At 46.8% G+C, this 25,407-nt stretch overlaps 1 protein-coding gene across 1 annotated transcript in view; it reads right to left on the reverse strand.

Moving 5' to 3' along the window:
• Nucleotides 1-25,407, reverse strand: part of XRN2 (5'-3' exoribonuclease 2) — a 66,666-nt gene extending 41,259 nt beyond the window's left edge. Inside the window, exons 1-16 of the mRNA XM_009905217.2 lie at nt 25,255-25,407; nt 16,698-16,825; nt 16,482-16,593; nt 15,465-15,576; nt 14,320-14,378; nt 14,149-14,238; nt 12,199-12,271; nt 12,040-12,090; nt 11,077-11,234; nt 9,200-9,274; nt 8,950-9,083; nt 8,122-8,179; nt 7,895-8,002; nt 6,149-6,193; nt 4,768-4,899; nt 2,628-2,743 (exon numbers count right to left, since the gene is read on the reverse strand). Of these exons, the coding sequence (XP_009903519.1) occupies nt 2,628-2,743; nt 4,768-4,899; nt 6,149-6,193; nt 7,895-8,002; nt 8,122-8,179; nt 8,950-9,083; nt 9,200-9,274; nt 11,077-11,234; nt 12,040-12,090; nt 12,199-12,271; nt 14,149-14,238; nt 14,320-14,378; nt 15,465-15,576; nt 16,482-16,593; nt 16,698-16,825; nt 25,255-25,329 (1,526 nt within the window). The 5' untranslated portion in view covers nt 25,330-25,407. The remainder of the gene's footprint in view (nt 1-2,627; nt 2,744-4,767; nt 4,900-6,148; nt 6,194-7,894; nt 8,003-8,121; nt 8,180-8,949; nt 9,084-9,199; nt 9,275-11,076; nt 11,235-12,039; nt 12,091-12,198; nt 12,272-14,148; nt 14,239-14,319; nt 14,379-15,464; nt 15,577-16,481; nt 16,594-16,697; nt 16,826-25,254) is intronic.

Raw genomic sequence — 25,407 nt, forward strand, 5'->3', positions numbered from 1 at the left:
GGGACAGGCTCTGCTCACTTGCTCCCTGGGACAGGACAAGGAGCAATGGATGTAAGCTGCAGCACAGGAGGTTCCACCTCAACATGAGGAAGAACTTCTTTACTGCAAGGGTCACAGAGCACTGGAACAGGCTGCCCAGAGAGGTTGTGGAGTCTCCTACTCTGGAGACTTTCAAGGCCCATTTGAATGCATTCCTCTGTGACCTGAGCTAGATTGTATGGTCCTGCTCTGGCAGGGGGGTTAGACTTGACGATCTCTTTGGGTCCCTTCCAACCCCTGACATCCTGCGAGCCTGTGATCTGTGCTGGTTTTAGGGTGGTTTGTTGTGTTTGTTTTTGACATCCTGTGATCTGTGCTGGTTTTAGGGTGGTTTGTTGTGTTTGTTTTTGACATCCTGTGATCTGTGCTGCTTTTAGGGGGGTTTGTTGTGTTTGTTTTTGACATCCTGTGATCTGTGCTGCTTTTAGGGTGGTTTGGTTTTGGCGGGTTGTTTTTTTTTTGTTGGTTGGTTTGTTGTGGGGTTTGCTTAATTCATTTTTAACTGAAACCTACTAGTCACCCCAGTGCAGGCATTTTACACAGGCAAAGCTCACGTGCATTTTGGTACTCAAGTGAACTAAAGCAAGCTACCAATCTGAGAGAGAAGCTGGTTTAAAATCAGATCATCTCTTCGTACTGATGATTTCTTTATTATTTTTAATAGAACTTGACTCTCTGCAATTCAAAGCTTTGGCATTGATGATTAGAGCACGTGAGCTCCCTTTCCACAAAGGCTGCAGCCACTTTAAATTCCACAAGGAATCTGAAGCACCGGTTCCCTGTGAGGCCACCTCAAACTGACACTTGTCAGAATCTGGTTTAAGCTAGTTGCCCAGCACAGGGATACTTATTTAAACCTCACCTGAGCTAGTCTGAAGATTATTATGAGGGATGAGGAAATTGAGAAACCAAGGGACGTTTTTAAGACTGAGAAAGCCAGGACAAAGCAAGGACAGAGCTACTTGTGTTGGAAGCCTTAAAGGATGGAGTCAAGAACATCTGCAGCCTATGAGCATCTGACCCTGGTTGCTCCCTGGCAGATAGACACTTGCATACATTTCACAGATTGCATCGGGTTGGAAGGGACCGTCAAAGGTCATCTTGTCCAACCCCCCTGCAGTCAGTACAGACACCTTGAGCTATGTCAGGATGCTCAGAGACACATCAAATCTCATCTTGATTATCTCCAGGGAAAGGACCTCAACCACATCCCTGGGCAAGCTGTTCCAGTATTTCACCACTCTCATTGTCAAGAACTTCCTCCTGATGTCCAGCCTAAATCTCCCCTGCTCCAGTTTCAGACCACTGCCTCTCATCCTATCACTCCAAGCCCTTCTAAACTGTCCTTCCCCAGCCTTCCTGTAGGCCACCTTCAGGTACTGGAAGGTGGCTCTTAGGTCTCCCCAGAGCCTTTCTCCAGGCTGAACAGCCCCAACTCTTTCAGCCTGTTTTCACAGGAGAGGTTCTCCAGCCCTCTGACCACCTTTGTGACCCTCTCCGAGTCTGCTCGAGCAGGTCCATGTCCCTCTTGCGTTGGGGGTCCCATAGGTGGACACAGTACTCCAAGGGAGGTCTCACCAGAACAGAGCAGAGTGGCAGAATCACCTCTCTCCATCTGCTGGCCACACTTCTTTTGATGCAGCCCAGGATGCCACTGGCCTTCTGGGCTGCAAGTGCCTGTTGTTGGCTCATGTCCAGCTTCTCATCCACCTGCACCCTCAAGTCCTTTTCTGCAGGGCTGCTCTCAATCTCATCCTCTGCCAGCCTGTGTTGATACTGAGTGTTGCCCTGACCTAGGTTCAGGACCTTGCACTCGGCCTTATTGAACACCATGAGATTTTCCTCAGCTAACCCTTACTGTTTTCTCCTGTCCACATATGTACCCTGACTCTAGAAAAACAAAAAAACCTACTGGTTGCATTTATCAGGGCAGAACCTTGAACAAAAAAAAAAGCCACTAAGGGCCTTCACCCTTGACTTATAGAGTGACAGCTTGATTTAAACCTTTGATAAATGCAGGCTCACTGGTAATTCACTGCCAGTTAATTCCCACAAAATGCCTATCCCTTAATCACCCAGGCTTCAGCCATCTCAAGCCATTTAAAGACCTCAGTGCAGACAAAACCAGGGCCTGCTAAAAATCCAAAGACTGAGGGAAGCCTACTGTGAGAGCCAAGAGAACTAACGTGAAGGTAACTGGAGTTTATGGGTTAAACAGCTCCAAAAATTCCACTGCAAACCAGCAGCATGCAGCTCACATAATCAAAGCTGAGCAGTGGCTGCCTAGCCAATCTAGTGCTTGGTCTCAAAGGGAGCAGTGGCTTGGAGGATGAAAACCTGCACGCATACTAATCTGGCTACTTAGATTTAACAGCTCTAGCTTACCCATCTCACCGGAATTCGCTGAATATTCTAACCCTCCACATTCATTACCGGCGGATAAAAAGATCATAGGAAAGCATCTGAAGGCACCGCTGCTCTAAGCTAAATGGCACTAATTAGACTGCATCTATTGCAGCAATTTGCCAACCAAGTGCTACAGCAACAACAACAACAACAAAAACAAGACAAAACAGAAATGGCTTCACCTGATGTTATCCTCTGGCTCCGGTTCGCTGTCGCTGTCTTCAGCTTTCCGTTTCATGCCTCCTGCCGGGGAAGGGCTGCCGTCAGAAGTGAAGCTGGTGTTTGGGGATGGAGTTGTCTAGGGTCAGAATTATCACAGATTAAATAGGGAGGGGAAAGGAGTTATTAGGCTTGTTGAATTCAAGTTAAAATGAACAGCTTTGTGATACTCACGTGCATGATTTCTAGTCAGAGAATCGTTAGGGTTGGAAGGGGCCCCAAGGATCAGCCAGTTCCAACCCCATGACAGGGACACCTCACACAACAGCAGGTTGCTCAGAGCTACAGCCAGCCTGGCCTTAAAAACCTCCAGGGATGGGGCTTCTACCACCTCCCTGGGCAACCTGTGCCAGTCTCTCACCACCCTCATGGGGAACAACTTCTTCCTAACATCCAATCTGAATCTTTCCATTTCCAGTTTTGCTCCATTCCCCCCAGTCCTATCACTTCCTGATACCTTAAAAAGTCCCTCACCAGCTTTCTTGTAGGCCCCCTTCAGATACTGGAAGGCCACAATTAGGTCTCCTCAGAACCTTCTCATCTCCAGACTGAGCAGCCCCAACTCCCTCAGACTGTCCTCACAGCGGAGGAGCTCCAGCCCTCTGATCATCCTCATGGCCCTTCTCTGGACATGCTCCAGCACCTCCAGACCCTTCCTGTAATAGAGGCTCCAGAACTGGATGCAGTACTGCAGGTGTGGTCTGACCAGAGCGGAGTAGAGGGGGGAGAATCACCTCCCTTGACCTGCTGGCTCTGCTTTTCTTGATGCAGCCCAGGATGCGATTCGCTTTCTGGGCTGCAAGTGCACACTGCTGTCTCTTGTTGAGCTTCTCATCTACCAGCAGCCCCAAGTCCTTTTCTTCAGGGCTGCTCTCATGCCAGTCCCCCCCAGAAACTCAAGGCACCACCTACCCAACCCTTGAACTATAAAAGTCAAGTAGCAAAATACAAGAAGGCAGTTTTTGGATCAGGAGGCAGGAAAACAGGTTGTGGTATTTGAGAAGAACAAAGGTGCAATAAACAATATAGCATAACTGATAAAACATGCCTTTGTAGTACAGATTTCCAGTTGGTATGTTCCCATTTTGGAATGCAACTGTTTTCTCTAGTCCTGCAGCTTCTGTTACAGCTTCATTTTACAGCAACAGTGGAAAATGTACAGAGAATCATAGAACTGTTTGGGTTGGAAGCCACCTCCAAAGATCATCTAAGCCCACCCCACCTGCAGTGAACAGGGACATCCTCCACTGGATCAGGTTGCTCAGTATAGACTAGACTAGACCAGACCAGGTTGGAAAAGACCTTTGAGATCATCAAGTCCAACCTATCAACCAACACCATCTCATCAACTAAACCACAGCACCAAGTGCCTCAGTCAGTCTCTTCCTAAACACCTCCAGTGATGGGGACTCCACCACCTCCCTGAGCAGCACATTCCAATGGCCAATCTCTCTTTCTATGGAGAGCTTCTTCCTAACATCCAGCCTGAACCTCCCCTGGCACAGCTTGAGACTGTGTCCTCTTGTTCTGGTGCTGGTTGTCTGGGAGAAGAGACCAACCCCCACCTGGCTACAACTTCCCTTCAGGAAGTTGTAGACAGCAATAAGGTCTCCTCTGAGCCTTCTCTTCTCCAGGCTAGGCAACCCCAGCTCCCTCAGCCTCTCCTCCTCTCCAAAAACTAAATGCAAGGTTCTCCTCCTCCCAGACAGCTGTGCCTGTATTCCAAAGGGACCATTAAAAGACCTCCAGCTCAGGTACTCCATTTGTGTCTCTCACAAACCTGCTGAGGAAGTTGCTAAACCTGACTCCATAAGGACCAAACCAGTGTGGAGAGAAGAGCCTCCATATCTGACTGGGATGCATTCACCTCACACTTGCCTTGCCAGAATTATTTAACAAGCAGCACCATAACATTAAAGGACACAGTGTGATTCAAGTAGTCTGACAAAAACTGGTTAGCAAAAGCCACTTCCTTGAAAAATGCAAATTTTTGGTGCTCGCTTTTCAAGCAAGCTTGATGGGACAGAGAAAAAGGCCTCCAGGCTAACACAGGATGTGATTATTTCTCCTTCTGTGGGTAAATACCTTTGAACATCTACTTACAGGATTCTGTCTGTCGTGCATCCTCATTTCAAAGGCAGCTTGTCTAGGGTTACTGATTGCCTGAGGGCTAGATCGATTTCCCAGAGCTTGAGGGGAAAATTGTCCACCAGGAATAAAAGAAGGATGATCCCTCTAAAAGATAAACAGAGAGAAGACTACTAAAAAAAGCTGTGTAATCTCCACAGCAGCGTGGGGATGTGCTCTCACCAGTTTCAGATGAGCATGCTCTGGAAAGCAGGAATAATTCACACAGTTTAGCTTCAGTTACTTACATTTCACAATCCCAACCAGACACAAGGTGACACAAGTGAGACCCTAATATGCCTACAAATTATTACACTCTTTTAAACCCAACCTAAACTAATCCTGCATTTTCTGCATGTTCTGTCTGTGTGGGCTGAAAGGCAGGCTTTGGAGGAAGCAAGACTTCATGCAATGGTTTGGGTTGGAAGGGACCTCCAAAGGTCATCTGGTTTGACCCCCCTGCACTCAGCAGGGATATCCACCACTAGATCAGGCTGCTCAGAGCCTCGTTGAGCCTGGCCTTGAATATCTCCAGAGATGAGGCCTCAATTACCTCCCTGGGCAACCTGTTCCAGTGTTCCACCACCTTCATGGTAAAGAACTTGTTCCTAACATCCAATCTAAAGCTCCTCTTCTCAAATTTCAAACCATTACCCCTTGTCCTATCACTACAAGCCTTTCCAAATAGATCTTCCACAGCCTTCCTGTAGGTCCCCTTCAGATAGTGAAATGTAGCTCTAAGGTCTCCCCAGAGGTTTCTCTTCTCCAGGCTGAACAGCCCCAGTTCTTTCAGCCTGTCTTCACAAAAAGAGGTGCTCAACCCTCTGATCTTTGTGGCCCTCCTCTGGACCTGCTACAGCAAGTCCATGTCTGTCTGATGTCCCATAGCTGGACACGGTACTCCAGGCAAGGTCTCATCAGAGCAGAGAGGCAGAATCACCTCTCTGCATCTGCTGACCATGCTGGTTTTGATGCAGCCCAGGATGTCCTTGACTTGCTGGGCTGCAAGTGCACATTGCTGGTTCATGTCCAGCTTCTCACCCACCAGTGCCCCCAAGTCCTTTTCTGCAAGGCTGCTCCCAATTTCATCATGCTCCAGCCTGGACTGATGTCAAAAGAGGCTGAGGAGACTTGTGTCAATGCATGGAAAAAGCAGCACATTCACCACTCTCCCTCCTTTCCATTTTGAGAAACCTTTAATATGCAATTCCTTCTTTCAAAGTTCCAGTCTACAAATACCTGGGGGGGGTGGAAAAAACCTCACAATAAAAATGGTTTAGATAGGCCAAAAGCTCAAAGCTCCAGCGCACATTTTTAACTCTTGCTACTTTTGGCATTGTGGAAGGAATTAACTTACCTTCATTCTTTTTTTTTTCTCTTTCTGTCGTCTTTTAAAGTTATCCTAAAGAGAGAACAAAGGGCAGAAGCAGTCAGCTACCCACAGATTTCATGGAGAAATGTTTCATCATAATCCTCCACTGACCAGAAGGCCACCAAGTTTTCATGTAGTGTTCCGAGTACGACATAACTCAAATCTTGTAGTTGTAAATACAAATGGAAATGGGATCATAAAATCATGGAATTGTCAGGGCTGGAAGGGGCCTCAAGGATCAGCCAGTTCCAACCCCCCTGCCATGGCCAGGGACACCTCACACTACAGCAGGTTGCTCACAGCCACATCCAGCCTGGCTGCAAACACCTCCAGGCAGGAGGCTTCTACCACCTCCCTGGGCAACCTGTGCCAGGCTCTCACCACCCTCATGGGGAACAACTTCTTCCTAACATCCAATCTCAATCTCCCCATTTCTAGTTTTGCTCTGTTCCCCCCAGTCCTATCACTCCCTGACACCTTCAAAAGTCCCTCCCCAGCTTTCTTGTAGCCCTCTTCAGATACTGGAAGGCCACAATTAGATCTCCTGGGAGCCTTCTCTTCTCCAGACTGAACAGCCCCAACTCCCTCAGTCTGTCCTCATAGCAGAGGTGCTCCAGCTCTCTAATCAGTAAAATTTTCTACTCTACCTTGACCCCTTATGGGATTTAAAAAAAAAGTAGCTGTGTAATGAAAGCCCCACAGCTCTGGGAGGTATTTTTAAGATAATATAATGAGGTATTTCTTATTCTTGGGGCCATGGAAACTGAAAACCTGAACATCACATTGGTTTTTTTCCAGTTCACCAAATCTCCAGGCTAGAGCAATTATAAACAAAACATTTCTATGATTTAGACAACACTGGTACAGCATTTTTTCACTGGAAAGGAAACACAGTCCTGCTCCTTCATTCACAAGGTGCTTTATGCTCTCTACTTCATGAACAAACTGGAATATGCCTGCAAGAAAGCTGCACAGACTGCTGGGACACGTTAAAAGGACAATTTATGGACACAATTCAAATGGCAGGGGGTACTGCAATGCAAGAATGGAACTGATTCAATGTTAGGGGTTGGAAGGGACCTCCAAAGGTCATCCAGTCCAAGCCCCCTGCCAGAGCAGGATCACCTAGAGCATTTCAGCCCTGCTCATGGCTTGCACTTCCACAGGTTGCAGCAAACTGAAAACAACTAAGTTCTCATAGCAGCTATTGAAGCAGCTGCAGGCAGTAACAGAACTCACAGAGTTTTCCTTTTGCTGTTACTTGGGTAATGATCAGGAAAATAGGTCCTGCAGCTCAGGAAAAGAAAATCAACTGGAAGCATGCAATTGAGTACAATCTCTGGAGGTGTTTAGGAGAAGACTTGATGTGGTGCTTGGTGCTATGGTTTAGTTGATTAGATGGTGCTGGGTGATGGGTTGGACTTGATGATCTCAAAGGTCTCTTCCAACCTGCTTTATCCTACCCTATCCTATCCCATCCCATCCTATAGAATGGTTTGAGTTGGAAGGGACCTTAAGATCATCCAGGTCCATGCCCCCTGCCATAGGCAGGGACATCTTCCACTACACCAGATGGCTCAAGACCTCATCCAATCTGGCCTTGAACACCTCCAAGGAGAGGGCATCCAGGAGTAATGTTTGGTTTTTTTGCTCTCTTCAAGGAGTGTCCCAGTCTGACAGTAATGCATAGGGTTCAAACCAAACTCCAAGCATATAAGAGGAACATTTTACATCATCGTCTTTTCTCTTCTTGAAGATGCTGTCTTCAACTTCTCCAACAGCGAGCATGATCATCTGGACCCTCTGCAGGTTGACAAAGCCACTTTCTGTGAGGTAGCCCTGCAAATTAGAACAGAAGAGTTGAAAAAAATAACAAGCTTTTTTTTTTTTTGCAGCAAACACCCACATATCATGAAGGGAAAAGCAAGGAAAAAGCCAACCAAAGCCAAACCCCTTACCCCAGTTTTGTGCACCACGTTTTTGTATATGTTAACCAAGCGATCGATTGCTCCCTCCCTAAAAACAAAGGGAAAGAAGAACACAGAATTAACCAGGTTGGAAAAGACCTCAGAGATCATCAAGTCCAACCTGTCACCCAACACCATCTAAGCAACAAAGCCATGGCACCAAGTGCCTCAGACAGGCTCTTTTTAAACACCTCCAGTGATGGTGACTCCACCACCTCCCTGGGCAGCACATTCCAATGGCCAATCTCTCTTGCTGGGGAGAATTTCTTCCTAACATCCAGCCTGAACCTCCCCTGGTGCAGCTTGAGACTGTGTCCTCTTGTTCTGTCACAGGTTGCCTAGGAGAAGAGACGAACCCCCACCTGGCTACAACCTCCCTTCAGGTAACTGTAGACGACAATAAGGTCTCCCTTCAGCCTCCTCTTCTCCAGCCTAAGCAACCCCAGCTCCCTCAGCCTCTCCTCACAGGGCTGTGCTCCAGACCCCACCCCAGCTTTGTGGCCCTTCTCTGGACACCTTCCAGCAACTCAACATCTTTCCTAAACTGAGGGCCCCAGAACTGGACACAGGATTCAAGGTGTGGTCTAACCAGTGCTGAGTACAGGGCAGAATGACCTCCCTGCTCCTGCTGGCCACACTATTCCTGATGCAGGCCAAGATGCCATTAGCTTTCCTGGTCCCCTGAGCACACTGCTGGCTCATGTTCAGCCTACTATCAACCAGTAGCCCCAGGTCCCTTTCTGTCTGGCATGAGATTGCTACCATTTTACACCACAGTGGGCAGACCTGCAGGAGAACAACACATCTATTGTCACCTACCTGATCTCCAAAGATGGCAGATGAGGAAGAAAGTCATTTCCCACGAAGAAGCACATGAAGACCCAGTCGTCAACGCTTCTTTCGAAATCAAAAGTGAAAGGCAAACTGGCCATGGTGAGTTCCCTTTCCAAATACTGCAATGCACACACAAAAGGGGGTTGGAGAAAGCACCATGTGTGGAGTTAAAAAACTACATGGTATTACAGTCAATGTTATTTATCTAGAGCAGATAGGAGCTGCTTCAACCTACCTCTCGCAAAACGCACAGTCGGATGAAGATGAATTCTTGTTCGGAGACAGGAAGAGTGTCAGCAAACTGATCGTGCTGGAAGGAAAGAAAAGAGTTTACATTCAGGCTCACCTTTGAGTTTCTCCAGCTCAATTTCAAAGGCTTCCTTTGAGGAGTCAAGAGATGGATAAGTTCAGTTTCTAAAGTTCCTACGCCAAGCAGACAATTCGCTGCTTTGTGTGTCTGTTACACTCATAGATTGGTTTGGGTTGGAAATGAGCTTAAAGATCATCTAGTTCCAACGCCCCTGCCAAAGGCAGGGACATCTTCCACTACAACAGGTTGCTCAAGGCCTCATCTAACCTGGCCTTGAATGCCTCCAGGGAGAAGGTATCCAAGACCTCCCTGTGTAACCAGTTCCAGTGTCTCACCACCCTCACTGGGAAGAATTTCTTCCTAATCTCCGCTCTAAATTTACTCTCCTCAAGCTTCAATCCATTCCCCCTCATTCTGTCACTACAAGGCCTTGTCAAAATCCCTCCTCAGCTTCCTTGTAGCCCTCTTCAGGTATTGGAAGGCTGCTATAAGGCATCCCTGCAGCCTTCTTTTTTCCAGGCTGAACAGCCCCAATTCTCTCAGCCTGTCTCCATAGTGGAGGTTCTTCAGCCCATTAATCCCATTAATTAGTGGCTGAAGAGCTCCCAAACAGAGAGGGACCTGGGGGTACTGATTGACAGCCACCTAAACATGAGCCAGCAGTGTGCCCAGGTGGCCAAGAGGGCCAATGGCATCCTGGCCTGTATTAGGAATAGTGCGGCCAGCAGGAGCAGGGAGGTCATTCTGCCCTGTACTCAGCATTGGTTAGGACACACCTGGAGTCCTGTGTCCAGTTCTGGGCCCCTCAATTTAAGAAGGACATTGAGACACTTGAACGTGTGCAGAGAAGGGCAACAAGGCTGGTGAGAGGCCTTGAGCACAGCCCTATGAGGAGAGGCTGAGGGAGCTGGGATTGTTTAGCCTGGAGAAGAGGAGGCTCAGGGGTGACCTCATTGCCCTCTACAACTACCTGAAAGGTGGTTGTGGCCAGGAAGGAGTTGATCTCTTCTCCCAGGCAACCAGCACCAGAACAAGGGGACACAGTCTCAAGCTGCGCCAGGGGAGGTTTAGACTCGAGGTGAGGAGAAAGTTCTTCACAGAGAGAGTCATTAGCCATTGGAATGTGCTGCCCAGGGAGGTGGTGGAGTCACCGTCCCTGGATGTGTTCAAGAGGAGATTGGACGTGGCACTTGGTGCCATGGTCTAGTCATGAGGTCTGTGGAGTGTGGAGACAGGTTGGACTTGATGATCCTCGAGGTCTCTTCCAACCTTAGTTGTATTGTGATACTGTAATCCTCTTCACGGCTCTCCCCTGGACCTGCTCCAGCAGTTCCATGTCCTTCTTATGCTGGGGGCACCAGAACTGGACACAGTACTCCAGGCAGGGTCTCACAAGAGCAGAGCAGAGGGGGGATCACCTCCCTCATCCTTCTGCTCTTACTTCTTTGGATGCTGCCCAGCACAGGGCTGCCTTCTGGGCTGCAAGTGAGCACTGCTGGCTCATGCCAAGTTTTTTGTCAACCAACATCAATTTTGCTGCTTTGTGTGTCTGTTAAGTTACTCATCACTTTCTCTTGCCAGGGAAAACAGCTCACTAAACCCCACAAGTGAGGATGTTAGGTCTGGCAGAATATTTATGTGCTACAGTTTGTACTTATTAGCATAAGAGGAAAGCTAGGAAATTCCAGTAATATAATTTGCATTGTTTCAGCCAAAACCAACAGCAAGAACAATTTGAGGATCTCATTAAAACACAAAGCTTACAGACAAAGAGAATATCCAGAAAAGGGCAGAACTCTTACCTTGCCTTGTTTTTCTCTGGGCAAACCTTGGCAGTCCTTAACCTCGTGACCCAACTGGTTGCAAAGAGCACACGGCCTGGGTTTGTTTGGTTTAAACTCTTCCCTAATGATAGTGAAGTTTGGTTCATGTGTAGCTAATCCAAGCATAATCAGGTCAGCTATCAAACAGAAGAATAAAATACAATTAAGGATAACCATTCTTCATTATTCAGCTTTTTTTCTCAGAACACAGAAGTTCCAAAGCAATGCACATTCTACCTTAAGCGACTGCAAGCATACAGATGTGCTTCCCCACAGGCTACCTGGCACACAGAGCTTTCAAAAGCCAACACACACACTGCATTATTGACCCAAAACCAAGTCAAAGCCTAAAGACTGCAGTCCAGCTCAAGCACAGAGTAGCTTAGGTTGGAAGGGAACTTAAGAGATCCTCTACTCCAACCTTCCTGCCATGGGCAGGGATGCCTCTCAACTAGACTTGGTTGCACAAGGCCTCATCCAACCCAACCTTCAGGGAGGAGCCATCCACATCCTCTCTGGGGGACCTGTTACAGAGTCCCACTACCCTTGTAATTCTTCCTCAGATCCAGTCTAAATCTACTCTCCCTCAGCTTCAAACCATTCCCCCTTGTCCTGTCTCTAGATACCCTTATGAAAAGTCCTTCCTGCAGGTTCCCTTCGGGTATTGGAAGGCAGCTCTAAGGTCCCCCCAGAGACCAGGCTGAACAACCTCAGCTCCCCCAGCCTATCCTCACAGCAGAAGTGCTTCAGCCCTTGAGGCCCTCCTCTGGACTCACTCCAACAGCCTTATGTCATTCTTATGATGGGGACACCAGTATCTGAGGTGGGGCCTGACAACAGCAAAGAAGAGTAGACTCTCTTGACCTTCTGGCCACAATCCTCTTGATGCAGCCTAGGACAAGAAAGCTTCATAGCACATATTGCCAGTTAAAGAGAACTCACCATCAGCCCCACAGAGACAGTGATGAGTGTTTGGATCATGGTTTGGTTGAGCTGTACAAAAAGAGAATCACATTTAGTCAGCCAAATTCATGTAGAAGAAATTATTACTGACCACATCTTATTTTACCACAAAAATCTTCCTGTTTATATGAATTTTACCTCTTTGCCTTCTAATGTAGTCCATGATTTTATGTTCACCTTCACCAGGAGCACTAGCATCAGACAAAATAACCTGTAAAACATTTGAACTACGTAAACAATTTATACTGCCACAGTTAAAACAAACAAACAAACTCATGTTTGTTTCAATGGCCATTGGAACGGGCTGCCTAGGGAAGTGGTGGAGTCACCATCACTGGAGGTGTTTAAGAAGAGACTGGATGAGGCACTTGGTGCCATGGTTTAGTTGATTAGATGGTGTGGGGTGACAGGTTGGACTTGATGATCTCAAAGGTCTTTTCCAACCTGGTTAATTCTATTCTATTCTAATGTAGTTTATATACTGAATGTTTTGTCTGACTTACCACTGCTTGAAATCCTGATTTATAGTTCTAACTACATTTTCAAGAAGAAATTAAGAGTTTGGAACCAATGAACAGACCTTCATGCTTCTCTTTCATTCTAAGATGAAGCTGACATACCAGCACCAGAACAAGAGGACATAGTCTCAGGCTGTGCCAGGGGAAGTTTAGGCTGGAGGTGAGGAGAAAGTTCTTCACAGACAGAGTTGTTAGCCATTGGAATGTGCTGCCCAGGGAGGTGGTGGAGTCACCATCCCTGGAGGTGTTCAAGAGGGGATTGGATGTGGCACTTGGTGCCATGGTTTAGTAGTCATGAGATCTTAGGTGACAGGTTGGACTTGATGATCCTTGAGGTCTCTTCCAACCTTATTGATTCTATGATATTGATCCAAGCACCAATAAAATAATCATGTCATTAACTAATATGTTTGAAGTTTCCTGATAAATTATCACTAGGGTAAGCAAAATACCCACCAGAGAACTAAGAGAGAAAGCAGACATGTGCCCACTCCCCTTTGGATCTTCACAGATTCATAGAATGGGTTGGGTTGGAAAGGACTTTAAAGATGTCTAGTTCCAACACCCCTGGCATGGGCAGGGACACCTTCCACTGGCTCAGGCTGCTCAAGGCATCATCCATCCTGGCCTTGAGCATCCCCAGAGAGGGGGCATCCAAACCTCCCTGGGCAACCTGTTCCAGTGTCTCACCACCCTCACTGGAAAGACTTTCTTCATAATCTCCAGTCTAAATCTGCCCTCCTTAAGCTTCAATCCATTCCCTCTCATCCTATCACTACAAGCCCTTGTAAAAGCTCCCTTCCCAGCTTTTTGCAGGTTCCTTTCAGGATCTTCTGAACACATAGGAAGGCCAATACAGGACCACATTATACAATTCCTTACACTGATGCCCAGATTAGCATTTTTAAAAGTGATGTCTGCTGGAGTCAAATAGGCAGTCAACTGCCCTCCAATTTACCCACTCTAGCAGTTTACTTGTGGAAAATAAACCAGGTAGGTGTATCTGAGAGGAGTGCCTGCTCTGTCCTCTTGTACAGAGCGAGCACAGGATTGTCAGAAACAAAACTGACTGGGAGTGGAGTGGTTGAGGAATGGGAGGAGAGAATTTCCAAGACCAGAAAGGCAAGAAGGCTGCTGCATATTATTTCTGTTGCCTGTTATTGACTGACATTCATTGTTGGGAGCAAGGGAGAAAAATGCAGCCTACCTGAGGCAGCAAATGAGCTGAAAAAGAAATGGTGAGAAGAATACATACAGAATATATCTTGACACTTTTCCCCCCAAAGAAAAGGTAGTCCTAAATCTCTCTGCCATTACATCAAATTGTGGCTCCTACTATCAGGTCTCTTCAAGGAGATAAAAACAAATGGTGCTGTTAGATTGTGTTATTAGGGTGAAATGTTACCTCCGAGGCCCCGGCAGAACGGTGCCAGCTGATCCATTATTAACCACAGCATAGTGCCAGGAGATGAGAGACAAATCTGGTAAATTTATACTCTTCAATCATACCCCAAACCCAGCCTAGCAGAGCACCTTCATTTTCCTCAAGTGTCAAAACTGTGCAACTTACTGTCAAATTCTTCCAGCCTGGGTCAGTGTTCAAGCGGTCAGCGATGTAATAGCGCAGACACTTAGCCAGATTGTCCATAAACTCAGTTCCCTACAAAGAGGAAGGAAGGGAAATAAATTAAACCTCCATTCAGATGCTGCCAATTGCTAGTTGAAGTGCAAGATTACTTACTGGGGTAATGCAGTTGCTGTCAAATCTCTCTTTCACTTCTTCTGGAGGAAGAATGCCACCTAGAGCAACAAAACCATTTCACAGAAGGAAATCAGCATGGGACATGCAAAGCATTTTTGCATGATAAAAAGCCCAGATGGCTCCCCTGGTAACAATCAACACTGACTGAAAATGAGTGGAAAAAAACCAAAACAGCAACAACTAAACCAGCTCCTACCATCAGATTAGCTCCATCTCATAGTAAGGTGTTAGTACATTTGCAAAGGCTGTTACCTCAGAACAGTGATTGCACTGCCTGTTGTCAAAAGACTGAAAGAAATCTCAAAGAAACTAAGCTTGCTAAATGAGATCAAACATCTGGAAAGCTCTTTTCTTACATATTCTCCCCTGTGCTTCCACTATCCATTCACCTGAGCTCACAAACAGGGTTACACCAACTTCTCTCATCTCTGAGCTTCATAAAGAGTCTTCATAGTCTAGAAATGCTACAGGAAAAGATGTTAAAAGTCTTTGTCCTGCCTTTTTAATCTCTGTCTAGGTTACATAATGGCTCTCTCACTTGGGCTACAGCATTCACCACTTCTAGTCACCACAGTTAATTGCTCCAGCCCACTCTGCACTCTTCAGCTACACACACTCCTTTCACTCAAATCATGTCACTGTCACCCTCTGTAAGCTGCACTGACTTGGTTTCCTCTCTGAATTCAGAATTTCCACTGTCAAATAACCACCCTTGCTCACAGCTCATCATTCCTGTGCAGCAGCAGTTTCATTTGATCCTTGCTTTTTAAGCCTCAGCAATGTTTTCAACCAAGCCCTACAAATCTGTACTTCCTCCAGAAGAGTTCTGGTTAGTTTCCCACTACTACATTTATCCCTGCTCTTCTGTTCCTTCTTGTTTTCCCCTAAAGGGATTAAGAGCACTCAACACAAATCCATTTCAGGCAAAAGACAGAAGAACCACCAAGCAACATTTTGTTTTATCTTAGTTCTTAACTTAGAAATCAAAGGCTTGCCACCTCTCCTCCTAGTCATACAGAGGTATCTACTAAGGAAGACATCCCTTTTCTAAACCTTACTGGAGCATTCAAGCCCAAGAAGGTGACTCTCACTTGAAAAACCTTCAGATATGGTCACAGTTCTACCTTTTGCCAGAATCTCTTGTCTTATTTTTTTCTTTTCCTCAGCAGCTTCCATGCCTTCCTTTGATGCTCTGAATCTTCTCGACCGCTGTTGATTCATTTTTGCACGTGGCGCCTAGAAAAGGTATCACAGAATGGTTTGGGTTGAAAGGGCCCTCCAAAGTCCCTCTCCAGCCTTTCTGTAGGATCAATAAAGGCCTTTCATTAGATCCCCTGATGTAATAGGGAGATGAGGATCAGGGATAGAGAAATAGAATAGAATAAACCAGGTGGGAAAAGACCTTTGAGACCATCAACTCCAACCTATCATCCAACACCATCTAAGCAACTAAACCATGGCACCAAGTGCCTCATCCAGTCTCTTCTTAAAACACCTCCAGTGATGGGGACTCCACCACCTCCCTGGGCAGCACATTCCAATGGCCAATCTCTCTTACTGGGAGGCACTTCTTCCTAATATCCAACCTGAACCTCCCCTGGTGCAGCTTGAGACTGTGTCCTCTTGTTCTGGTGCTGGTTGTCTGGGAGAAGAGACCAACACCCACCTGGCGACAACCTCCCTTCAGGGAGTTGCAGACAGCAACAAGGTCTCCTCTCAGCCTCCTCTTCTCTAGGCTAAGCAACCCCAGCTCCCTCAGCCTCTCCTCAGAGGGCTTCTGCTCCAAACCCCTCCCCAGCTTTGTTGCCCTTCTCTGGACACCTTCCAGCAACTCAACATCTTTCCTAAACTGAGGGGCCCAGAACTGGACACAGGACTCAAGGTGTGACCTGGCCAGTGCTGAGTACAGGGGCAGAATGACTTCCCTGCTCCTCCTGGCCACACTGTTCCTGATCTAGGCCAGGATGCCATTTGCCTTCTTGGACTGCTGGCTCATCTTCAGCCTACTATCAACCAGTACCCCCAGGTCCCTTTCTGCCTGGCCACTCTCCAGCCACTCTGACCCCAGCTTTCTGCCTCAGATGTCCCTGCAGTTTAATTTTACAAAGAGCCATTACTGAGAGCTAAAGATCAATACTTACTACTCCATCTATAGCCATGTAAAGAAGCCTCCTTGGCCGTACAATGTTGAAGATCCTGTCAATATACTCAAAAATTGCAACCATCATTTCGTCTTCATTCTTGGGTGCTGGCCTGAAATGTAGAGCATTCAGTTTAGCATCTGAAATGCCACCAACAAATCCTATGTGTATAGAGAGAGAGAGAGAGAGAGAGAGAGAGAGAGAGAGATGCCTTACTTGTCCTCTGGATGTGTACAGGGGTGAATGATACCATTCATATCCAAGTACAGGTTGTCAAACTCCACCTCATTGGGGTTAGGTTTGCTGGTATCAATGGGAGCCTTGACGCCATTGCACTCTTTGGCCTGTGAATGGAGTCAAACCACATCTCTCAGTACTTGATTAGGGAAGTATCACAAATGACCAACAGAGAGATTAATCATAGAATCAACCCAGTTGGGAAAGACCTCAGAGATCATCAAGTAAAACATATTACCTAACACCTCATGACTAACTAAACCATGGCTTCAAGTGACATGTCCAATCCTTTCTTGAATACCTCCAGTGATGGTGACTTCACCACCTCCCTGAACACATTCCAAGGGCCAATTACCCTTGCTGGGAAGAACTTTCTCCTCACCTCCAGCCTAAACCTCCCCTGGTGCAGCTTGAGACTGTGTCCTCTTGTTCTGGTGCTGCTTGCCTGGGAGGAGAGACCAACCTCCACCTGGCTACAACCTCTCTTCAGGTAGTTGTAGAGAACAAGAAGGTCTCCCCTGAGCCTCCTCTTCTCCAGGCTAAGCAACCCCAGCTCCCTCAGCCTCTCTTCACAGGGCTGTGCTCCAAACCCCTCCCCAGCTTTGTTGCCCTTCTCTGGACACCTTCCAGCAACTCAACATCTTTCTTAAACTGAGAGGCCCAGAACTGGACACAGGACTAAAGGTGTGGCCTGACCAGTGCTGAGTACAAAGGCAGAATGACTTCCCTGCTCCTGCTGGCCACATTGTTCCTGCTGCAGGCCAATGTACAGACTCATAAAAGTTTGGTTTTTCAAAGGTAGTAGGAAAAATGGTAGCAACAAGGTCCCAACATAATCATCTGAAGATGCATGCTTACACTACTAAACCAGCACTGCTTGGTCTTAAAGGCTTTTATAAACTAGCACAACTGGAAAAATATTCTCACATTATTCAAGACAACAATTCCTTTTACAGCCAGGACCATACTAATCCCCTCCAAATTTAGCAAAGGGACTTCAAAGTTTATGATGTGATGGTCCCTCCCAACCCCTCACATCCTGTGGTATGACGCTGCAATGGGATAAGCAAGAAGATTACGTAGGAATCTGCTAAAAGAAGAGGTTGGAACACCAGAATGAGTCCCTTTAAAAGGGCTTCCTACAGTCACCCAGTAAACATTGAGATGTTTACAAACTAGTTTACACAGGAGGTTCCACCTCAACATAAGGAAAACCTTCTTTACTGTAAGGGTGACAGAGCACAGGCTGCCCAGAAAGGCTGTGGAGTCTGCTTCTCTGGAGACATTCAAGACCTATCTGGATCTGTTCCTTTGTGATCTGCCCTAGGTGATCCTGCTCTGGCAGGGGAGTTGGACTCAATTTTCAGTGGTCCTTTCCAAGCCCTACTATTCTGTGACTCTGAGAACCCAAATCCTTCTGCTTTAAACACCTGGCTACCCAGATCTGACTCATCCAAACAAACCTACACCTCTGCCTTTCCTGACCACAGTTCCTCATGACTACTAAATGCAGAGAGATGGTCAAGCCCCTGGACTCTTCAACTCCTGCCCCTGAGGTAGTCTGTGGATGCATCTGAAATGCTAAATAACATCCACTCCTTACCTTCCACTTCTGAAAGTAAGTAATCTTTTGACTCTCTCTGTCCATCAGTGCTTTCTCTGCTGCCAGGCTGCTGCCCAAGGAACATGAAACTCAGGCCGCAGTGCAGATAACTTGATGTGAAATTAAAATTGCCCTAAGCCACCTATAGTCACCTATGTTCCTGTACTACTGCAACATTCCTGAACACTTCAAACAGGCTACACAAGCTCAACCCTTGAGTACAAACAAAACAAACCTAAGCTGAATGGGAAGTAAAAATTAATGCAACATTACTCTGTGTAGGTCAATTACAAGCAACTATCCAGGTTGGACTTGATGATCTTTGAGGTCTCTTCCAACCTTGGAGATGCTGTGAGATTCTGTGAAGACAACTATGAGCAACTCAGCATTCCCCCTTGCAAAGCAATACCACCAGCCCAATGTGTAAACCACTGTATCAGACACCAAGGGCATCAGTGATGGAAGAGACATGAGCTGCCCATCACAAAGTTAACATGAAGTGTACTGCTGAACAGCTTGGCATAAAGTGAAGTTAAAATTTGATAGTATTGTGTTATTATGGGAAGGCTTTGACCACAGGGTTGCATGAGACAGGTAGGAAAAATGTGGTACTTCTGGTTCTCACTCACATGGAGCTTAGAAGCAGCTGATGAATCAACACCAAGCACTTCCCCGGAACTTTCATCTGCAGGCTTGCTGCCTGCAGATAAATGAAATGAGCTTCCCACATCTCTAACACAGAGCTCAAACTATCAGATTCAAAAGGAAAAGAAGAACAAAAACAAATCCAAAACTAACACATCACATTATCAGCTTGTTCAGTTCTCCTGCTCAGAGCAGCAGCAGAACTAGCTGAACTTAGAATCACAGAATTGTTAGGGTTGGAAGGGACCTCAAGGATCATCCAGTTCCAACCCCTCTGCCATGGGCAGGGACCCCTCACACTAGATCAGGTTGCCCAGAGCCACATCCAGCCCTAGCCCATTCTTAAAAGCCAACAATGCAAACCTCTGAAGCAAAGTAAGTCTGTATTCAGCATCTCCTTTTTTTCCACAGTTATAGGTAAACAGAATTCTTTCAGGGCAACTTTGTGAGGTCATTTTTTAACTAACTGAACACTAAATCCCTCTATTTCTCTTCACAGAATCACAGAATCAGTCAGGGTTGGAAGGGACCACAAGGATCATCTAGTTCCAACCCCCCTACCATGGGCAGGGACACCCCACACTAGACCAGGCTGGTCAGAGCCTCATCCAGCCTCACCTACTTCTTCAAAACAGATTCTTAAAATGCCTTGTGTTGGAAGGGACCTTGAACATCATTAGTTCCAGCCCCTCACTGTTCATACAAACTAACCAGATCCTGACAAGTGAAATCTTGACCACTGTTTGCTTCCTTTAGTGAACTTTCTAGAAAGCACACACAAAAATCACATGGTTTTAGCACAAACTCATTGTCAGCTGTAGCTCACAGTCACAGAATCACAGAATGCCAGGTTGGAAGGGCCCCCAAGGATCATCTGGTCTAACCTTACTAGGCGATAGTGGAGTTGAAATAGGATGGCCCAGCACTCTGACATGCTAAGTCTTAAACTGTCCAATCACAGAATCACAGAATCACCAAGGTTGGAAGAGACCTCAAAGATCATCAAGTCCAACCTGTCACCACAGACCCCATGACTAAACCATGGCACTAAGTGCCATGTCCAATCCCCTCTTGAACACCTCCAGGGACGGGGACTCCACCACCTCCCTGGGCAGCCCAGTCCAATGGCTAACAACTCTCTCAGTGAAGGGAATCCACAGCTTCCCAGACATGATTCCCCTGTCTGACTGTTCTTGTGGTGAAACAGTAATAAAGTCACTCTGGGCAGCCAAGACCTACAATTTTAACAGGGAGCATTCCTTCTGCTTTACATCTGATAAGGGGACGAGAAACTTGCCCTGTGTTCTACTTGATGCTCCATCAAACCTCTTGCCAGAGCTAATGGTGACTCAGAAGATATCAAAGGCTTACAACTATGTGATATGGAAAACAAAACTGCCCCTGTCACAGATCTCATTTTCAGCCTTGAAGGCAAAGCAAAACAAGCATGAGCTCTTGGAAAGCCATTCAGCTGGCATCTGCATACTGCTATGTCAGCAGCTTCACCATCACATCCTCATAAACCTATCAGGTTTTTAATGTAACAGCCTTATAAAAGGTTTAAGTATCTGGCAGTGACATCTCCTGTGAGATAACCAAACTGTTCACTTTTAATCTGCAGCCTCTTTTGAAACCATTGAAAACAGATCTTCAAATATGATACTCTAGTTGTAGCTTTATTAATTTGTATGAATTTGATTAAGAATCTTCTCTCCTGGATTTTACATTATCTCCAAGATCTCCCTCTCATTCTTCCTGCTCAGCCTAAGAAGAAGATTAGTCAGATTTAAGAAATATAAAAATATATATATTAAAAGCAATTCTAGCAAGGTAAGAGAATAAAGATCAACTTTTTAATATTTCAAAGAGACAAGCCACCAGGAGACACAAAATTTCTGATTAGATAGATTTACAGCAATCCTAAAACACACAGAGAGCTGATTCCATCGTGAGAGAAGTTTAAATTCACCTCCAGGAAGGCAAACTGCAGCTTCTCCCTACTGTCCTAGCCTGCTCTCCCAATTTATCACCAGATCTGAATGCAGAAAAGCAGTAATGAACAGGATTCATCCATGTGCTGTCCTTACTGCAACTGCCATGTGCCCTTAGGTTGGAACAAAACCCAGTTTGGATGAGGATCTCAAGATCTGACAGTTCAGTTTCCTAAATAGAACAGAATAGAACGAACCAGGTTGGAAGAGACCTTCAAGATCATCACATCCAACCCATCAACCAATCCAACACCATCTCATCAACTAACCCATGGCACCAAGCACCCCATCAAGTCTCCTCCTGAACACCTCCAATGATGGTGACTCCACAACTTCCTTGGGCAGCCCATTCCAATGGGCAATCACTCTCTCTGTATAGAACTTCTTCCTAACCTCCAGCCTAAACCTCCCCTGGCGCAGCCTGAGACTGTGTCCTCTTGTTCTGGTGCTGGCTGCCTGGGAGAAGAGACCAACCTCTGCCTGTCTACAACCTCCCTTCAGGTAGTTGTAGAGACCAATAAGGTCACCCCTGAGTCTCCTCCTCTCCAGGTTAAACAACCCCAGCTCCCTCAGCCTCTCCTCACAGGGCTGTATTCCAAGCCCCTCACCAACCTTGTTGCCCTTCTCTGGACATGTTCCAGCAAGTCAACCTCCTTCCTAAACTGAGGGGCCCAGAACTGGACACAGGACTCAAGGTGTGGCCTAACCAGTGCAGTGTACAGGGGCAGAATGACCTCCCTGCTCCTGCTGGCCACACTGTTCCTGATGCAGGCCAGGATGCCATTGGCCCTCTTGGCTGTCTGGGCACACTGCAGGCTCACGTTCAGCCTACCATCAACCAGCACCCCCAGGTCCCTCTCCGCCTGGCTGCTCTCCAGCCTGTAGCTCTGCATGGGGTTGTTGTGGCCAATGTGCAGAACCCGGCACTTGGATGTGTTCAATCTCATGCCCTTGGACTCTGCCCACCAAGTTGGCCCAGTGGAATTTGCTGCATCCTTCCATTTCCTTTCATTAAACAAACAAAACCCATTTGCTGTTACAAGTTCAATTATTAGAGACCAAAGAAAGGAGACTTATAATTAGAGGCTTAGTATGATCCAGGCTATGCAAACCTTTCTTTTACCTAAACATTAGAGCAATTTGATTATATAAAGATGAATCTGTTTATAAATGTGATGGAAAAGCTGCCTCCTGCTCTTACAGAAAACTGAGTTATGACAGACTGCAGATATATTTGCTGTTGAAACTGTCATCAGTTTTAATACAGCATCCACAAACACTTGGACAAGCTTGTAAGACAAAACCACAAATTCATAGCCAAGACAAAGCTGTAAAAAAAGAACCTGCTTCATATTGTCAAAACTCCATCTGCACTCTTTTGATCAAGGCACTGCTTGAGAACATCACAACTGAACTGCACCTTGTGGCTGCTGAGGGAATAAAGCAAATCAGCTGATGGGAGTCGAAGACAACAGGCTGCCCAGAGCATCAGAAGATGGTCAGAGATAACACAACACCCCAGGGTTTGCTGAAGCGACCAGAACAACCACTGCTGGCTGCCAACAGCTTCTTTGAGTGAGCACTCATATGGGTGGTTATTAAGCTACACTGTAAAGTCATAGACCACCTTTTTTTTTTTAGCCCCCCAGGCAGGTAAATCCTCAAATCTTATCTACCCATTGGAGTAAAAAAAATATCCACTGCTTTCAGCTACAGGTAAAACACACTTGACACATCCTGCTGAGAAAGGCTAGCTGAAACCACAGCTGAAGTAGAATCACAGAGTGACAACTCACAGCCTTAACAGGAGTAACAACTGGCAGTTTAAACTGTGCACCATTTGATTCATTCAAATCTGCGACTCTGTTTCACTCCCTGCATCTGAAAAGCTGTAACAAGAAGGGAACTCTAAACCTGATCTGCCGGCCACACGCCCCCTGAAATCTTGCTGCGGAAGGCAGGCAAAAGAAAACAGTGTCAAGAAGTAATTCAACCATGCCCCCGCCCTTTTTTAACCCCTTCCCTTCTCCACCTTGCCCACACATCTCCACCTCCTCCAGAGTACACTGTTTCCCAAACAGGAGGAAAGCCTCTCCCAGGGAAGGAGAGGAGGGGGCAAAAGGGTAGCAGTCACAGCACGGGGTCATGAACTTTCACCAAACATGATTAGGAAGAACAGAAAGCAGCTTGTAGGACCTGACAGAAAATGATGCAGAAAAGCACACAGGAAAAACAGTTTGGGATGCAAGACCTCAAGAGTTTGTCTTCTATGGAAAGCTCTACCTAAGGCAACAGCAACTTGCCGTGTTCACTGCCCTGCAAAGCTACCACGGTGCAACAGATCCAACACAAGCCTGAGCTGTAGTTGAAGGAGACACCTCCATACTCCCTGTCACATTCCACCTCCCCTTGTGTCCTTTAGGATGGCACATAACAGGACTGGAAAGGCTGAGAGAAATGAGCTTGTTCAGCCTTGAGAAGGCTCAGGGGAGACCTTATTACCATGGACCAGGACATAGAGGGTGGCTGCCAGGAGGATAGAGACTCCCTTTTTACAATGAGTCACATGGAAAAGGCAAGGGGTGATGGGGACAAGTGACTGCCTGGGAGATTCCCATTGGAATCCAGAAGAAAATGTTTCACCATGAGAACAGTTAAGAGATTGGAATAATCTCCCAAGGGAAGTAGTGGATTGGTCAGTTTCAAGACTCAGCTTCACAGGGTGCTGGGCCAGCTCATTTCAACTCCATTATCACCTAGAAAGGTTGGACCAGGTGATCCTTGGGGTCCCTTGCAACCTGGCATTCTGTGATTTATGTGGCTACACTGATGTGTGCAAAGCAACCAGCCTAGCAAAAACATAGAAATGTTATTTCTGCTGTGTTACTTCCCAGATAACCCACACAGCCCTCCCTGCAGGTGCAAGGAAGAGGACAAACACAAGCCACCAGCTGAAGGCAGTGACCAGCCAGCATAAAGCAACCCACAACCTGTGCCCACTACCAGCTGTGGGTTACCAAAGACCGCCCAGGGAGCCCAGCAGCTAGGGTGTGACTAAGACTTCACTAAGAAGCATCTACTGCTAGGCAAAACCAGGGGTTTCTTTTGAAAACTCAAGCCCCTGCTTGGGCAGAATATATTTCTCCTACACTAGAAAATACCAGCAGTCAGACAAACAAAGCTGAAGCTGCTCGAGGTTAAAGAGGACAACTGCAGACTTGTTTTAAGTCTTGGATGCAAGTGTGACATCCTGTGTTGGTGATGTCACTCTGATACCACTCTGATGTTACTCTGATACCAAAAGGTATCAGAGTAAAACAGGAGGCTGAGGAAAGATTAATATGTGAAAGAAAAGTCTGGCAAAAATAAGATACAAAAATGATACAGTTGTGAGGGATTCAAATGCTAGGAGAAGGAGAGCCCAAAGAAGGATCCAACCACACATACAGCATGGTACTGTTCCAATCTTACATAAACCTTCTGTAGCTATAAAAGACAGCCCAGTTTCACCTCAAATGTCTCATTTCTGCCCTCAGCTTTCCTGAGCCCACATCACAAGCAGCATCTCTGTACCAATCCACTTGCAAACAGGGTGGTCTCACAGAAACAGAGGTGCTTCCAGACCCACATTACTTTTTAAACCCTTTACACTTGCATTTCCTTACTCTTTTTAAGACAGGGAGCTTCACCTCAGTTTTCAACAAGTCCTAAAGCCTGTTGCATCGTGAAATCTACAAACGAAGTCTTTGAAAAACAGGGATTACAAAGAACATAGCCAAACCCAAGAAACGGCAGCAAACTGCCCTACTGCCCGCTATGCGCCTGAAGTTTTACCAAACACCTCACTAAAATCTACTTTTTCTTCCTGAAACACCACAGAGAATGAGGCCACCGCGCGGGATGGGCTCGGATTTGAATATAACGCCCGAAGGCTTGAAAATCGTAGGAACAAACCGATTCCTTTCCCCAACACCGCACTCCTCCCCAACCGCTGAACCTCACCCAGCAGGCAAATTAACTTCCCTGCAACACCGACTGCTTTCACCGAGATTAAGAGCTCCCAGTCCTCAAAACGCCTCCCGAAAGCCTTGAAAGAGCACCTCGAGCACCCGAGAGTGTAAAGAGGTGTTTGAAAGCGGCACAACACGGGCAGGCGCTAACTACCAGCGGACAATGCTTTCCGCACCGCCCTGATCCCCCTTCGGCGTCCCCCTGGCCCACAGCCCACACGGAGTCGTGGGGCGGCCCTCGGAGTGCCCAGCCCTGACCCGGGACGGGAGGCAAAAGCGCGTTTCACCTTCTCCTCCACACAGTTGACGATGATGGAGGGGTACTTGCGGCTGAGCCAGCGGAAGAAGGCCGGGACTCCCATGGCGGGCCGGGGAAGCGGCGGGGTAGGGGTGGCCGAACCACGACTCTCAGGAGCGGCGGCGGCGGAGGCAGCAGCACT

The sequence above is a fragment of the Dryobates pubescens genome, chromosome 3, assembly GCF_014839835.1.
Source record: "Dryobates pubescens isolate bDryPub1 chromosome 3, bDryPub1.pri, whole genome shotgun sequence".
Classification (NCBI taxonomy): domain Eukaryota; kingdom Metazoa; phylum Chordata; class Aves; order Piciformes; family Picidae; genus Dryobates; species Dryobates pubescens.